The sequence below is a fragment of the Pseudochaenichthys georgianus genome, chromosome 17 (genome assembly GCF_902827115.2).
Source record: "Pseudochaenichthys georgianus chromosome 17, fPseGeo1.2, whole genome shotgun sequence".
Classification (NCBI taxonomy): domain Eukaryota; kingdom Metazoa; phylum Chordata; class Actinopteri; order Perciformes; family Channichthyidae; genus Pseudochaenichthys; species Pseudochaenichthys georgianus.
In genome coordinates this window covers 42,036,022-42,054,172 of record NC_047519.1, presented here as the reverse complement: position 1 = coordinate 42,054,172, position 18,151 = coordinate 42,036,022, and the positions used below count along the sequence as shown (strand labels likewise).

Sequence of the window (18,151 nt, the reverse complement as noted above, 5' to 3'; positions counted from 1 at the left end):
TTGTTCCTATCCGAATTGTGGCAATGTTTGGCGATACAATGAGGCATATTTCTATAGAATTGAGAGAGTAACTAGAGTAAACAACATGAACATCAATTTGTCCTCGACACCAAACGCATAGTTTACGTCACTTCCGGTAAAATGGCGCTGCCCACAGGGTTGATGTTATTTAGGTAATTAATCAGTTTAAAATCACTGATAACGTCATCGGATTAAAAAAAAAAAAAAAGAAAGACTGGCAGAGACTGGTCTGTTTTATCGGATGATAATTATTTAAAAATGCATGTCATGAGGATTGCCTCCCTTTAAACAGAGACTTCATGCAGCAAACCACACCCACACACTGCTGACATCACAGTCTGAAGTTCAGCTCCAGTGGGAGGATTCATAGATTAAAAAGTATACATCCTTCCCTTAATAAACAGAACAAGGGGAAATACAGCCTCATGTGTTCAGATTTGTTTTTATTGAACAGATTATATATTTTAGATATAAGCCCTCAATGCTCTTTACATTTCAACATTCACCCATTCACACACATTCATAGAGGCAGACGCTGCCATGCAAGGTGCTCAGGGAGACTAACATTCACACTCAAACACAAACTTCCCCCGTTCCCACAATGGTGTTTCAAGTGGAGCTCTTCCCAGCTTCAGTCTTCCCCTCCATCACAATCCTGAGCGCCTCATCATTGTTTTTGATATCAGAAATGTCAATGCACAAATGGGATTTATTTTCAGACACTGACACACAGTCCAGATGAATGCGATTTTAGATGCTACTTTTATTGACAATTTATAGTTTGACTGAACTTTGGCAAAGTGTTTTCAAAAGAAACATTGACAGGCTGATTCAGCATACAACATAATAGTGATTCAACTGACCATGTTCATTTATTTACTTCCTTTTCTTTCCCCTCTAGGCTTTCACATGATATGATTTTATTCAACCTCTTATTCAGGGACTGAAATGATTCTTCATCATCATCATCATCATCATCATCATCATCATCATCATCATCATCATCATCATCATCACCATCATCGTCATCATCATCATCATCATCATCATCATCATCATCATCATCATCATCATCATCATCATCATCATCATCTTTATTTAAAGAGACTCTTGGTCCATTATTACAAAACATACAACACTCAAATATAAATTAAAAAAGGCAGTAACACCAATGTTTCCACAGAGGTGACTGGTATCGTATCGCACTGAGACACGGATTTGAAAGCAGCATAATGACAGAGTTATGAGAAACATTCAATCGACAGATGAATTTGTACATCAGATTTCTCAAAAGAGCATGGAACGTGTTGACTCGTGCATTACAGAACATTTCACCTGCACTGCACCACCTGGGTTTTCTAAGCAGTATACGCAAACAGTCATTATAAGCAACCTGGTGCTTCCGGAGGCTCGCCTTCTTATACTTGACCCACAAGGGGGCAGTATAGAGAGGAGTGCAATACGCTCTAAAGAGGTTCACCTTAACCTCATCTGAACACCAAGAGAATTTTCTAGCCAACATGTTGGCTTGTATATATAAGACACGCCGCTGTCTATACATGTCATCATCATCAGCCATTTCATCTGTGATGATGTGTCCCAGATACTTCGTGTTACAGCAAACAGACAGCACCTGTCCTGACAGGTAGCATGTTGGAAAACAAAGGTTATCCCATTTTGCTCTGCAGATCATTACAGCGCTATTCTTAGCATTGTATTTAACGTCAAATTTGACTCCGTAATCAGAACAAACATTTAGCAACTGTTGAAAACCAGCACTGCTAGGAGAAACAATAGCCAGATCATCAGCATACATAAGATGGTTTACAATCACATTACCAATCACACACCCTGTTTTACAGACACTTAATCATCTGATAGATCATTCATATAGATATTAAAAAGGCACGGTGAGAGGAGCCCCCCCTGGCGGACTCCATTACCAACACCAAATGGCGCCGAGACTGCATTCCCCCATTTGATCCGCATGCTCTGGTTGGCATACCAATAAGCCAGGATCCTAATTATACTGTTAGGCACACCTCTTTGTCTCAATTTTAAAAACAGTTTATGATGGTTAACTCGGTCAAAAGCCTTAGAGGCATCAATGAAACCAATCAGAACAGTGGAACTCTGTCTTCTATATGTTTCTACCATTTCCTTCAAAGCATAGATGCATAGCTCAGTGCCATGCTTAGCCTTGAAGCCAAACTGGTTATCTGAGGTACATAAATAAGAACATAGTCTATCTAACAAAATTCTTTCCAGGACTTTGGATAACACACCGGCTAGAGCAATTGGTCTATAGTTATCCAAGCTCCCTACCTTGCCCGCTTTGTCCTTAATGACAGGCACCAAAGTAACAGTCAACATGGAGTCTGGCAACATACCATGAGTCATGAGGCCGGTAAAACAAATGGCAAGAAGAATTCCAACCTTCGGGCTTGCCAGTTTAAGCTGATTGACACCCTTAATGTCCCGAATGTATTTTCCTTTCACTTTTAGATAACTGCCCTCAGTAAACCCTGCTCCCCCCTCCCAAATAAAACTCTTCCCTCTGCCACCTCTCCACTACTGCATGTGATCCTGTTTATGTATGTGATCATATCAACTATGTTTGCATAACGTACAAATAACACCAGAATGAAATAAGTTATTTCCCCTTGGGGATTAATAAAGTATCTCTTCTTCATGACCGGAATAACGAGATTGTGGATACAGGCGGACGAATGGTGGGGAGATGGAGGGATAATCTCCACGCTGACCAGGGAGTGCCTTGAAATCACCCTGTCAGAGCTGGTTTGTGAAGTATTGAGAGAACAATGTTGTATATTTTTCACTCATTCTACTGGTTTAGTGTTAAAAACTGCAGCAGTTTATCAAATGACAAAGGTATGAATATTTTGAAAAGGATCACTGATGACTGAGATGTCGTATGTGAGTTGAAATGTGTGAGCTAATTTAGGCCAGGTGCTGTGAAACAGAGAAAGATCAACTTTCATTTAAAACCTTGAAATACAGCACCCCCATGTGGCTGGTAAACAGTGGTTGAAGAAGAAAGGGAAACTAATATTCTAAGGTCTACATTCATCATTTTTATTCAATAAATATTACAATACCATTACATGAAGTACCAAACATTAGCCCATTAGATGACATAAGACCCCATCTGTTATATATATATGTTTGTTATTGTTTGCTAGTAGTATGAGTAGTAGTATTAGTAGAAATAGCATCGTAATGCTGCCAATGATTTACATTGTAAAGATTAAAATTGTGCCCCCAAAGAAAAGGCCAGTTCCCGCAAGTGACTGCATACTCATGGGTCCCACAACATGCATAATACAGGAACACACACACACACACACACTGATTTTAAATAAATGAAGCCACAGATTGAGTTACAACATTTTATTGACATTCTTGAGTTTAATTACATAAAAGTACATTTTGTTAATGCATTTTGGTTCTGACATGTTTTTGAACAAAGTTTAACTATGTTTGAACTTTTAGTTAAATGCATCAAAGCCACTGTGATACAATATAAATGAAAAACACTAGTATTTTGATCAGTTTATCAAATATTTTAAAAAGATATTTGAGATAATGAAGCGTGAACCTGCCTGAACTCTTATTCAGAGTGTTGCACATCTCTTTTTCGTATACAGCTATCACATGTGAGCTAGAAATTAACTGCAGCCACTACAAAGTCCTCTTAGGCACTGAGAAACAAACATGTCTATAGTCAAATTATGCTAATACAAGGCATTACATGAATCATTCAAGAGGATACATTATACATTGCTGTGTGTCTTTATTATGAAATCAATGTATTTAAATGTACAAGGCATGTTAAAGAAACAGTTTTTTGTCTTTTGATGCTCAATACAGAAGACTGCCCTACGTACAGTAGGTGCATCATTAAATAATACTTAAGGTGCAAATACAAATAATCCATCTTAAAATATTTTACTTTCAGTTCACTAAAACTACATTTATGTGTCTAATTTTGGATCATCCTATGATGTGAGAACTTTTCATTGGTGAGCCAAGACTTTTGATTCCTGCTGTAGGATTTTACAAAATAAAAGTTGCTTGACTACTTTTCTTAAATGAAGAAAAAAACGTACATATAAAATAAAAAAAGTTTCACAATAAAATGTTTCCTGGTTTTTAATCCTCCTCAACTTGAGCATTAAAGGTGTTTTGATATTGATTGATTGTACGTCTATGGAATTCTGGGTAGTTTAGTTTGATTAATCAGCTGACTTAACTAGAGGGAGAAAGTAGGAACCTAACCTTAAACCACCAACAATCTTTGATACAAATCCAAAAGTAGTTAATTAACCTCCACTAACTTCTATGCCGGGATCAGACTACACTATATCTTTGTATTTACTAATGGTCATGAACTATTAGCATGATGAACCAGTCGGCTGATCAAATTCGCTCTGAGCTGGCTCCTGGGAAAATCGGACAAAAACTCTAGGGGTATATAATAAGACACCAAAATAATGTTTAAAAAGATAAATAAATAAATAGATAACTATGCAGTTGCACGTGCAGATTGCACAGTCAACAGCACCCCAGTTGTATTGTGTTTTTTAAGTGTTTCCTTCTGCTCACACTTGATCGCACACATTGTAGGTGATGTCAAACACCCATTATCTTCCCCACATCTGTCGGATTGGGTCTTTTTCTGGCTGATATTGTGTAGTCTGATCTCGGCACTAAACTAAAATTAATCTGTTTAAAGTGACCTCCATTTTTTACAAACTAAACCGCTTTGAAATGTTAGCTCTATAGGAAAATTAAACTTGGAAACATTCTCACAACCCCTAACAGTCCTCAGTGACCACACCACCCCCGCCTCCCCGCCACATGTCCTCTGTAACCTGTTCTCCTCCCCTGTTCATCGTATTTTCATCAATCAGTGGCGTCTCAGGAGTTTGGAGAAGAATCCAGTAGAACCTTGCTGATCACTCTGGGCCTTCTCCTTCTCTTTGGCTTTGACCTTCTCATCTCCCAGCCCAAGCTCCCCTTCCAGTTGCTCCAGCTCTGATTGGTCCAGCAGCTCAAAGTCCTCCACGTCGCTGTCCGACTCCTCGTCCAGCTCCAGCGGCCTGGTGCATTCTGGGAGTCTGGACCGCTCTGAGGCTGAGCTCAGCGCTGTGAACCCGACCGCTGCTTCTATCCTCTCCTGCATGGCGGCTGTGACGGCGGCGGTGATGAAGTCGCTCGCCATCTGATTTACTATTTCAAGGGCGTTGTCGGTGGGTTGGTCTTTGTGAGGAAAGGGTGTTTGCTTGGATTTGTTCGGCAGCTGAGGTGGAGGCGAGGGAAGGCCGAGGCTATCGTCATCGTCGTCGCCATTGGTCGTTGCGCCGTTGTCAAGTGAGGGGAATTCTAGGAGGCCTACAGTGAACACTTCTTCTCTGTCGAGGTCTGTGAGATGAAAAAGTAAATGATTGTTTGAAAAATAATGGTAAAACAAGAAAGGGGATTAGGGCCACATGTGGAAAAATGTATCGAGATCTGATTAATCTCTTCTAAATCTAATGTTCTTCAGAATTCAGACTACGATCTCCTAATTGAGATTTTTTCCAGAATTCGGACGTAAATCTAATAATTCTGACTTTTTTCAGAGAATTCTGACTTTAATCGCAAAATTAAATATTTGTTTTACCTTTTGTCAAAACTTATTCTGTAGTAAGAAGAATTTGACGACCATTTGCCAATATATTCACATTAGGCTAGGAGACATTTCATATTAGCTAAGTCCCTTTACTTTGATCACTATCTAATATTTGATCAGTAAGCTCATTATTATTTACAGAAAATGCATATGGTAACAAGGACAACAACAGTAAGAAGAGACTGGAATGTGTCAGTGTAGTATTCATATAATGTATATACAGTATGTTTATAGGAAGTACGATAGATCTTTTTGATTGACAAAAAAATACCTATGAAAGAATCATTAAGATAACTCAACATCTACTGTTTAAGTACCCATCAAACGACAACGTTGGTTCAGTTCTGTTGCAGCTGTTTAATCAGATGTGCCTCTGTGTTTCTGTTTTTAATCTGAACCATATCCATCTATAGGACATAGGGTATAGAGGTGACGTACCCTCTGAGTTCTCAGTCTGTGGTGTGTGTCCTTCTGACAGGTTGAAAGTACCGTTGTCCGTCCACGTCATATCCGACACCTCTGTGTCCGATACCGACATTTCCTTACAAACTGTGGAGTCGAGCTGCAGGGAAACACACACATCATCAAACTCACACCTGAGAGGGTTAGGGTTATGTGTGGAGTTATTGACAAAAAAAGTATTTTCTGGTGTGTAAAGAAAAACTAACCCTAACCCTTTTTCCAAATCACTGTGTTAATGTGCTCATGAAAAAGGAACTGATTACGAATAGAAAGAGGCCTAAATTATGACACTAACTAGAGGGAATTATTACTTTTAGATCTAATCTTGTTGCAACATTACTGATGGGAAAGAGGAACACAATATAAAGCAGTCTGCTATATTATATATATACTTGCTACAACAATAACAGGATACAGAAAGAATGCACAGGAAGTGGTCATGTCATGGAACTTAACCAAGAAGTAGAACTTTGGTTTAACTTTGTTAATTATGCAAAGAAGCATTTTGTCAACTCTGGGTTTGACCATAGACTGTATATATAAAGGGGTTGACACATTGGGCCTACATACAGGATAGTGTCCAGAATTAGTTTGTTCAGTTATGGTCAAACTCTATCTGCACAATTATGCTGAAAACTCCCGAAAGTCAACTTGAGTCTCACTTAAATCTGAATTACAGCAGTCAAATTCAAATCCAGTCTTTTTGTTTGTAGCAGAAACCTGACTTTAATCCATGTTTTCTATTCCCAACCAAAGTCCTGCTAGTGTGGCGACTCATCCCTCTGCATTACATCCAATGTTTTCAGTAAATGTTGATAGAAAGGGTCTTTAGTTAAGACTTCTGATGGACTTTACTCAGTGAATGTAATCTGTAGCCTGATGATATTTTGGCAGTCACTTTGGCACAGGCCTTGATGCTGATGCAGATCATGTGTACTGGATTTTAATTAACTTTAACTGGATCCTGTCAGTCAACAGAGGCATCATTCGATTGAGAAAATATAATAAGCCAACCTTGGGAAACATGGAGGAGAGGTCCGACTCGATGCCCTCTTTCTCAGCCTGAGACTGCATGATTCTCTTCTCTGAAAGTAAGAAAACAATAATTCAAATAATTAATTTAAGATTCCTGGACGCCATTTATTAAGATTTCTGCTTTACTATCGAATATAAAAAGTAAAGGATAAGCTGTACATTAATGTATATGTGTAGGTATTTAGGCTTTGATTTTGGTATATCCTCATGAGCCAAGAAAGTGACTTTACATGCATTATAAAAACAATTAGATTTAAATATGTGTATTGCTAATATTGCGAATCCATCCAGTTAATAAAAGGGGTTTCCATCTGCTGTGTCATTGTTCTTTTATAAAAGCCAAGTGTTTGTAACGACGAAACACATTGACATACTTTGTAAAAATGTATGATTACCATGATTTTCTTTGATTTTCTGAATAAACTCTCCGAGGCCAAAGTCCAGCTTCTGCAGAACTGGCTTTAGCCACAAACCAATCTCATGAGATGAAATCAGAGGCCACAGGAAAATGCCCAACACTGCAGGGAAAGGTACAAAAACAAGGCAAAAGAAGACATTGTTGTCAGAGAAAATAAAAACAAACAATAAGTAACTGTAAATTTATTTGCAGATGTTGCAAACCATTTTTGATGCTTTTGATGATACCTTACTAATAAGTTCAGAGGGGGGCCAAATAACTCATTTGCATTTCTAGCATTATAGAAATGGTCTAATCACGTGCAAAACTGAAGTGTACTCACCTAGAATATAAGAAATAACAATTCCTGGAATGTAGCGTCCTACGACAGCGACGAAGGTGCACAAACTGCAAACCAGCAGGCAAAACTAGAAGAGATTGGAAGCAAACACAACGACAATGACACCAAAACACATGTATCTACCGTCAGTAAGTTCGTATAGGAAAGGTCAAACATTTTGGAAACACCATGAATTTAGATTCCTTATATATGAAAGATATTGTTTGTTTAGAAGCTTACACAAATAATTTAGTATAATCAATGAGTTCATTATCTGATAAGCTCTTACAGGTGATCAATTGTTATAAAAAAGTATTTGAAGAATTTTAGAATATAACAAAACAGTAATTTGATGAAATAAAAAATTAAAACCGATTTTCTGATTATTTGTTGTTGTGATAAAGTGTTACATCATTTGACTCTTCCCATTACCGTTTGCAGACTTACCGCCTGACAAAACTCATAAAGTATGACAACGACATGGCTCTCTGCTCTACTTTGGTATCTCAGAATAGAGTTTAGTCTGGGGTCTTTCAGACTCTGCCTTAGTCTGCAACACTACCTTACCTTGCCGGGGTGTTGCTGTTTGAAAGCAGATGTCTCCTGGAGGAAGAGTTTGAGGGAGTTGCTGAGCTGAGGTCCAGTCCCAGACCGGCCGTCCTGACCGGAGTCAATTATCTCCCAGCTATAAGATAACACCAACAGAAGCAATGTTAGTGATCTTTCATAAAACTCACCTTGGCAGTGCCACTTAAAGCATCAGGAGGAAGACAGTTGGATAGTTGGGCATTGAGAGTGTCTGGAGGAGATTTTCCTGTTTTGTTCTACGACTAAGCGACTAAATTAATTATTAAACCTCATCACGCTGACAAGTCACCCATTTGCATAGCGGTGAGGATGCACATCCGTTTGACCGTGATGTAGTTTGTTGATAGCCTAACGTTAGAATTGTGTTTGTGTAAACAATTGTTGGCCACAAAGCTTTTTTTCTGCAATATTCCGAAATCCAATGGGGGCAATCTCATTGCTTTTTGTTGAAGGACCCCTTGTGATGCTAACGTCTGGGTCGGCCTACAAACATATGCATTAATTAACTAATTAATCAATAGGTAGTGGTGTAAAGGTTTTAAATGAAATGAAAATGTAAGAAGAATGTAATTGGTTTACTGCTATGCTGATGACACCCATGTATCTGCTGCTAAACCCAATACTACTTCTAGAACTTGTACGCTTGTAAAAAGTGCATTGACAGAGTTGGTCAGTGTTATAATAATAATGTTTGGAAGAAAATGTTGTCTTCCTACCACCTATCTCTATCTCCTATCCTATCATGTTACATTACATGTTGCTTGTTAGACGCTTTTATCCAAAGCGACTTACATACTCAATACTGTGGGCAATCCCGACAGGAGCACTTTGGGGTGATGTGTCTCAGGGACACAACGACATGCTGACTGCAGTGGGGTTTGAACCTGTGCTCCCCTTATCCGAACACCAACGCACTAACCACTGTGCCACACACCTCCCTATGTTCTATCGCCTCTTCCAGGACTCTAATAGTGCTTTTCCACTGCAGGGCCTCGCACAGTTTAAGCGTGCCGTGCCAAACCCGGCCCGCTTTTTTTTGCTTTTCCACTAGGGCTAGTTCCGGCTCAGGGCTACTTTTTCACCTTTTTTCTGTCGCTCCAAAATCGAGGTTCTTGCCGGGCCGACAACCGGACTGAATATGCTAAACTAGTGACGTAAACACTCTCGACTGCTGATTGGTCAGAGAGAATCGCTGGCAAGGGAGCTACAACTACAACAAGATGAACCTATTTGACCGTGATTTAATTGTAATACACGTTTCAAAATGATGCCAAAATAACAACACACTGATACCGGTGTAAGAACCATGAATTAATGCTTTGACAAGTCTGCAGACAGACGGCAGGCGAAAAACCTTTTAAAATGCGTGTTTTCTGAACGGAGATCGGAACGATCAGGCATAAATAAAGCAGCGACTGTGTTCGCCATGACAAAGACAGTCTGTGGTTTGTACTTGTTTAACTTTTGTCTAGTTTCTGAACAGATATGAGGAGCTGTGAGCTCTGAGTGCTAACAGCTAATGGCTGATGTTTTGTGGTTCGGATTGAAGATGACGTCACGGCTCCGCCTACACTGCGTTACTATAGTTACTGCCCCAGCTACTAAACTGTAATGGAAACACAGCATAAAGTGAGCCTGTCCTACCAAGGCCTAACTATACCGTACTGAGCCGAGCGAGGCCCTGCAGTGGAAAAGCGCCATAAGATCATCTGCTCTAAAAAAACGTTCTTTTTTATACAACTTTGAACAGCACTCAGATAAACTTGTGTCCTTTGCATTTGCTTTACAGATACATAGGATTGGCTTGTTGATATGTGTACATGGTCATCATGTAATTTCTGACACGGTATATACTATTAAAAATAGTATCAACACTTGACTTTCCAGATGCAGGGATTGAATAGGTTTATTTGCGGGCTTATAATGTTATTGGTCAAGGGTCATTTATAGAGTTTAGTCCAAGGGAAAAGCCCGTCCAATACAAATGCCATCGTCTAAATTAAGAAGCCGACAATAAAACTGGCGAGATGACTAAATAGACAGGTGGCAGATTGGAAAAGGAACATGCTTTCCATGCTGTTACTGCCGAGCCACCTAGCGAGGTATGAAACTTTCCCCTGAACCTCGAGGTCTTCCAAAAAGCATCTCCTGTTAAAGCACTATTAACAGCCCTATCACATCACATTAAACTGCTATAAAAAGGCACACATGTGGCTCATGTGTAGGTCATGTGCGATAAATAGATAAGGCTATGAGGCAGCCAAAGTCCTGCTTCTTATTAGCTTTTGTTCCACTAGCTTAAACTAGCCAATAGGTTTTGATTAATCATTTCATAGTTGATTTAATATTCCTAACATTTTCACAGGACTGTTCATATAAAGGCTCTGAGATAGACATATGGGATGATTTGGTAGGTTGAATCTTGATTAATGCTAATGTTACTTGTAGTGAACCCTCAGATAAGATAGAGAACATTTTGTCAGGAAAATATTGAGTATTATCACCATATATTAGCAGTAAAGGAGACAGCATTATATGTTTACAACATGTTTGCCCTGTATTCAAATGTTTTATGTAATTGCAAAATGCTGGCAAATCATACCTTGATAACAAATATTAATTATAATCAGAGGTGGGAAGTAGTGGAGCACAAATACTTTGTTACTGTACATAAGTAAATGTTTCTGGTAAAAGTAATTTACTCCGCTACTACTACGACTTTTTACTTTTACTTCTTACATTTTGAACTCAAATACCTGTACTTTCTACTTCTTACATGTTGAACACAAATACCTGTACTTTCTACTTCTTACATGTTGAACACAAATACCTGTACTTTCTACTTCTTACATGTTGAACACAAATACCTGTACTTTCTACTTCTTACATTTTGAACACAAATACCTGTATGTTCTACTTCTTACATTCTGAACTCAAATACCTGTACTTTCTACTTCTTACATTTTGAACACAAATACCTGTACTTTCTACTTCTTACACTTTGAACTCAAATACCTGTACTTTCTACTTCTTGCATGTTGAACACAAATACCTGTATGTTCTACTTCTTACATTCTGAACTCAAATACCTGTACTTTCTACTTCTTACATTTTGAACACAAATACCTGTACTTTCTACTTCTTACACTTTGAACTCAAATACCTGTACTTTCTACTTCTTACATTCTGAACTCAAATACCTGTACTTTCTACTTCTTGCATGTTGAACACAAATACCTGTACTTTCTACTTATTGCATGTTGAACACAAATACCTGTACTTTCTACTTCTTGCATGTTGAACACAAATACCTGTACTTTCTACTTCTCACATGTTGAACTCAAATACCTGTACTTTCTACTTCTTACATGTTGAACCCAAATACCTGTACTTTCTACTTCTTACATGTTGAACACAAATACCTGCACTTTCTACTTCTTGCATGTTGAACACAAATACCTGTACTTTCTACTTCTTACATGTTGAACACAAATACTTGTACTTTCTACTTCTTACATTTTGAACACAAATACCTGTACTTTCTACTTCTTACATGTTGAACTCAAATACCTGTACTTTCTACTTCTTACATGTTGAACTCAAATACCTGTACTTTCTACTTCTTGCATGTTGAACACAAATACCTGTACTTTCTACTTCTTACATGTTGAACACAAATACTTGTACTTTCTACTTCTTACATTTTGAACACAAATACCTGTACTTTCTACTTCTCACATGTTGAACTCAAATACCTGTACTTTCTACTTCTCACATTTTCCAAACAGCTGGTTCCTTTAGTCTGAATGTGTGTCTGGTGGCGTGATCATTATTCTTTAGAGTCACTGCGTGCCTATTGGTTGGAACACGATCCGTGTATCCATCACTTCCTGGTCTTCTCTAAAGAAGAGGGACCAATAAAAACGTTGTCATGTTGCCGTTGTTCAGCATGGAAACATTCATTAGCTAACAATGACATTATTGTTCTATTAATATAAAGGGAGGTCAGGTACTCTTTAAAACAGCTGCTAGTTCTGGGTACTTTTTACTTAAGTACATTTCAAAGCCCATACTTCTTTACTTTTACTTGAGTAAAGGATGTGTGCATCTCTGATTATAATACATTTTATTTGGATGCGCCTTAAACGACACCCAATGACACCGTACGTAATTCATAAATACTTATGAAGTTTATGATTAAATATTTGTGGGCATTCCTACATTGCATTCATAGCAATGTTTAAAAAAAACCTATGTTATCCAATATAAATATTTATGTATGTGTACTATAGGATAAGTGACTTGAACTGTTGTCTGGGGGACCTGGGGCAATTTTCCCAACACCATTTGGGAAATGTTGTAATGAAGTTGAAACATGTTGCAGACACCTGTTAAGCCCCAAGCCTGTTTTTCAGGTCTCAGGCTCGAAAATGACGTTCCCAGAACAAATCACCATATCTTCCCTTCTAAAAGGGTTACATTAAAAATTTCTTTTCTCAAAGCAAGGTTACATCTGTGAGTTGGACGTAGAAGTGTCAGAATCAATATAGATGTTTTTATTTTAAAGTAAATTCAGAGTGAACACAGTACAAACATTTAAATGATTGTTACTTATAGTGAAAACTAGCCTTGAATGATGGGATGGTAGACTAAAAGCTTTAGGAATCCAAACTACAACATATAATAAGTACCCTGTATCAAGATTGATGCAAAACAAGTGAAATTTGACCTTTTTAGACAGATTTAGCACAGAAAAAACACTTCTGGGGTCATTTGGGTGGATTTGACCTACCCATTGGTCAATTTTGATGGTTGACATCTCTTTCTACCCGTCAGAGCCAATGGAATCGAAGGGAACTCCCACATACACACACACATGACCAAATAAGGAGTGAGAGTGACGCATAGCCAACACCGGAAGCTGCGATAACTCTGGTGGCTATCATTAGCAGCTAACTTTTACGCTCCGATTTTTACATTAAAATGGAATTATGGATTATAAATAATTTTTTCAAAGCCACAGACACATTATCAACCTATGGATCAACCGATTCAGCCTCGTTTTTTCTCGTTTTAATGCCATTGAACACGACTTTTGATCAGATTGACCACGGTGAGACGATCTCCCTAGAAGCTCCGTAAAGGTACGTGTTGTGATGTCTGTGTTTGCTTTCCGTGTCGCGAGTTTGGATCGCTCAGTGATGATACTATGCTTATATAATCTGTGGAACCTCAGCTTTAATAGGATATCTTGTATGTGCAGCTACGATAAGTAATAAGGGTATCTTTATCTTGAGTTCTGTGCCAAAGTGCGTTAGCATTTTTCGCTCAGGGGTCATTTAGATGCTTCTTATGAGACTTGTGTTTTGTTTTGGTAAAAATTGTTTGTATCGTCAGTTAGCTGAGATTATTCCCGTTAATCTGGTATAACACATTAATAGGTTCTTAAATATTAAGATGCCCTGAAACCAGTGTTGGGACTAACACGTTACTAGTTACCTATTCCCATTCAGTAACGCCGTTATAGTTACTGTGATTTAAATGGGTGCGTTACTGCGTTACATGATCCAACTGAACCGAAGTAATCTCCCTGTGGATGTAACTTACAGGCGAATACAGCGATATCCTCTCACTGTACCATGGACAAGTGAAAGTGACCAGAGAGGAGTGATGATTGGTTAATGCGGGGTAACATTTCAGGGTAAGCCAATCAGAGACAGAGTTGGGCGGGTCTTGCCTTATGGGGAAAATACACAGACACACAAACACTTGCTAACACATACACGGCAATGCCCACCACCAGCACACACACACAATGGCAGATGCAAGTATCAGCGAGAGCAGCAGCGCATTTACAACTTGGAGATGTAACCACTATTTTCAATTTGTGGGGATAAAGGACGCAACAAATATTACGGTCAAATGTAAACTGTGTGCAGGACAGAAAGCATCGAATAACAGCAATGCCAATCTCCTGGAGCACCTAACTAATGTACATGGGGCTATAAAACTAGTCGCCAAAGACCCCACCGTCTCAACCACCGGCAGTGACCCAGATGGAGCAACGCCATCTAAACAGCCAAAAAACGATTTTTTTAAAATGGCCACATGTCACCCAGAGTCAACTAAACAGATTGATTGCCAGGTATGTTGTTGAGGACATGCTGCCCATCGCAACGGTCGAGTCTGTTGCCTTCAGAGAACTAGTCAGCAAAAAACAACACAAAAACTTGTATTTTTATTGTTATTATTTTAAGTAAAGTAAAGTAACTTGTTACTTTTATAATTTAGTAACTAGTTACTTTTTTACTATAACTATTACTAGTTACTTTTTTAAAGTAACTTGCCCAACACTGCCACACTGACACAGTGTCGTGAAGAGAAAAAAAAGATCCGCCGAAGGGGTCTTTGGGGCTTAGCAGTAAGCTAGTTAAATGTATGATATATCAAGCAAAGATCCTCTTTTTAGCATTCAAGAGCTATATATACACCTTTATGTTTTTGAACGTACCAATGGTTGACATGACATTTTGCTTTGCTTCAAACCACTCTAGCCTAACCAAATTAACAAAACTGTAGGTCTAACAAGGGCAAGGTAAGTGCCTCAACATGTTTAATCAGATTAAGTAACAATGTACTAAATTTAAATCCAACAAACGATGGATTACATACACCTTCTGTGAAAGCTTCTGTCTCCATGAAGATCTTGTTACAGCAACAGCTAAGCAGGTTCCCGCCAGTTTATACAGCTGTTAGGTTCCTGTGCTAATTAGAAGATGTGGTCTTTAAAGGGCTTTATGTTTGTATGAGTAACAAGCATGAGAGGCCTCGAGAAGATAAAGTATCCCATAAACACCCGCCCACACACCCAGCCTTGACACATAACCCTGATGATGTAAGGTCAACCGGTTGCCCCCCTCTCACTTTCCAGGAACACTCCTTCAAAAGGAGGCTGATTTCCGGGGAATCATGATGGGTTAAACATGTGACAGTGATAATGAGAAGCACTAATAGCAGTGGGGGATGGAAAGGATCAGTATTGCAACGTTCCACGAAATAAAGACTTGTACCTGGAAAGAGTCTTCCTGGATGAAGTACTGTAAAGTTTCACCATGTCACAGATCTGGCTGTCGACGAATACCAGAACAGTGTTATAGGAGCTAGTTTTGCACTTGCCAGAGTGCAAAATTCAGTTGGACTTCAGTAATGGCGCGTTTCCACTGCAGGCCTCGCTCGGTTTGGTTAGGCCTTATTAGGCCCGGCTCACTTTAATGCTGCGCTTCCATTACAGTTTAGGAACTGGGGCGGTTACTATAGTAACGCAGTGTAGGCGAAGCCATGACGTCATCTTCAATGAGCCCCCAGAAAAACAACACAGCCGTTAGCCGTTAGCCCTCAGAGCTCACAGCTCCTCATATCTGTTCAGAAACTAGACACAAGTTAAACAAGTACAAACCACAGACTGCCTGTGTCATGGAGGATACAGTCGCTGGTTTATTTATGTCTGTAGGCCGTTGCTGTGAGTGTGGACGGTCGGAGCATTTACAACGTTAGCTTAGCCGATCTCCATTCAGAAAGCACGCATTTTAAAGGTTGTTCGCTGCCGTCTGTCTGCAGACTCAAAGCATTAACTCATGGTTTTTACTAACCGGTATCAGTATGTTGTTACTTCGGCATTATTTTGAAACGTGTATTACAATTAAATCACGGTCACATATGTTCATCTTGTTGTAGTCGTAGCCCCCTTGCCAGCGATTCTCTCTCTAGTTTAGCATGCTCATCCCGACTCAGCCCAGTTGTTCCTGGCCCTAGAACCTCGGTTTTATGGTGATTTTATAGCCGGTACTAGGCCAAGTGGAAACGCAACCAAAAACGGGCCCCGCACGGCTCGGCACGCTTAAAGCGAGCTACCCGCTGCAGTGGAAACGCGCCATAAGACGCCATGAAGGGTGGATTTATATTCCCATCCGTGTCTCTGACTGACTCTGCCCCCAGTGAATTACATTTAGCCATTTTAATCCAGAAGCATTTGCACAACTTGAGGAGAATAACAGTCGTCCTAACACACATGGGCTGCAAATCCTGACATGTTTTAGCCCTCGTGTCACATGCTGTCTGAGCTCCATAAACATTTTGTATACCAACAACTGTTTCAATGCTCCAGATATTTACAAACCACCACCCACTGATCTGTCAATCAATGCGGACAAGAAGAAGTGTCAGACACCATAGTCTGACGACGTCACTCCGGGCAGATAAATGTCCAACTTTCAGCAGAGAACTTGTCACGTCAGAGGCGTCCCAGGTGGAAGAGCAGGGCAGCGGCAACACATGAGCAGATGTCACTTTTTACCCAACCTCTGATCTCTGAAACAACACAGGAAGCAGCGTGTCTGAGCCTCCAACAAGCCCGGTGACGGTGCTTTAAAAATAGAGCGAGACAAACAATGTGAGGAATGGCGACAAAAACATCCAAGCTCTTCACTCGTGATTAGGAAGAGGTCTAAATATGTTTACCCCGACTCTGATGCAACTAATACCTGTTTATGTTCCATGTACAGCCACATATACAGCTGGCCTAAGCAGGTTGAGGTTACGGTTTGCAAAAGGCCCGTCTGGCCATGACATGAATCCAACAGGAGCAGGTAATATAAGACGACGGTGTTATGGAAGGAAGGGGAGAGATGCCGCAGCGATGTGTGCCGCTTTCCAAGTAGATCCATGCTCTGCTGTTCATGTTACTGACCTATTTAAATTGAAAGTAAGAGTAGAATGTGCCAAACATGTGAGCCAACTTTCCTCCTCATGAGAAAAGGTGAAAAAATAGCCTGTGTACGTTAAACTTGGACTACCTATGTTGCAAATGTATTATCTTTTCAATTTACACACGGCATCTATTGCACGTCTGTCCGTCCTGGGAGAGGGATCCCTCCTCTGTTGCTCTCCCTGAGGTTTCTCCCATTTTTCCCTTTAAACTGTGGGTTTTCTCTGGAAGTTTTTCCTTGTACGATGTGAGGGTCTAAGGGCAGAGGGTCTGAGGACAGAGGGTCTGAGGACAGAGGGTCTAAGGACAGAGGGTCTAAGGACAGAGGGTCTAAGGACAGAGGGTCTAAGGACAGAGGGTCTGAGGACAGAGGGTCTGAGGACAGAGGGTCTGAGGACAGAGGGTCTAAGGACAGAGGGTCTAAGGACAGAGGGTCTAAGGACAGAGGGTCTAAGGACGGAGGGTCTAAGGACAGAGGGTGTCGTATTGTCATACTGATATTCTGTACACACTGTGAAGACCACTGAGACAAATATAACATTTGTGATATTGGGCTATAAATAAACATTGATTGATTGATTGATTGATAAACACTGATTGCACAATCCAAACACCGACAAGAACAAGACTGCAGTTCTCTAAGTGTGGACACGTATTAAGTATTCAAAGGTCTTAAAGGTTTACCAAAATCACCAAATTAAGACAACAAAATAATAATGATCAGAGCTTTATCCTAAGTAAAACGAAACTAGGTTCACTGTGCCATTGATTATGAAAAACATATATATATCTTTAATAACCAGAAACACTTTTCCATTTATCTCCATGAAATCTGTGAGGCTTTCATCT

General features: G+C 39.6%; 1 protein-coding gene across 1 annotated transcript in view; it reads right to left on the bottom strand.

Moving 5' to 3' along the window:
- Positions 1–3,417: 3,417 nt before the first annotated feature.
- Positions 3,418–18,151, bottom strand: part of retreg1 (reticulophagy regulator 1) — a 31,867-nt gene continuing 17,133 nt past the window's right edge. Inside the window, exons 4-9 of the mRNA XM_034103885.1 lie at positions 8,518–8,635; positions 7,954–8,038; positions 7,609–7,731; positions 7,193–7,263; positions 6,155–6,278; positions 3,418–5,466 (exon numbers count right to left, since the gene is read on the bottom strand). Coding sequence (XP_033959776.1) covers positions 4,952–5,466; positions 6,155–6,278; positions 7,193–7,263; positions 7,609–7,731; positions 7,954–8,038; positions 8,518–8,635 — 1,036 coding nt within the window. The 3' untranslated portion in view covers positions 3,418–4,951. The remainder of the gene's footprint in view (positions 5,467–6,154; positions 6,279–7,192; positions 7,264–7,608; positions 7,732–7,953; positions 8,039–8,517; positions 8,636–18,151) is intronic.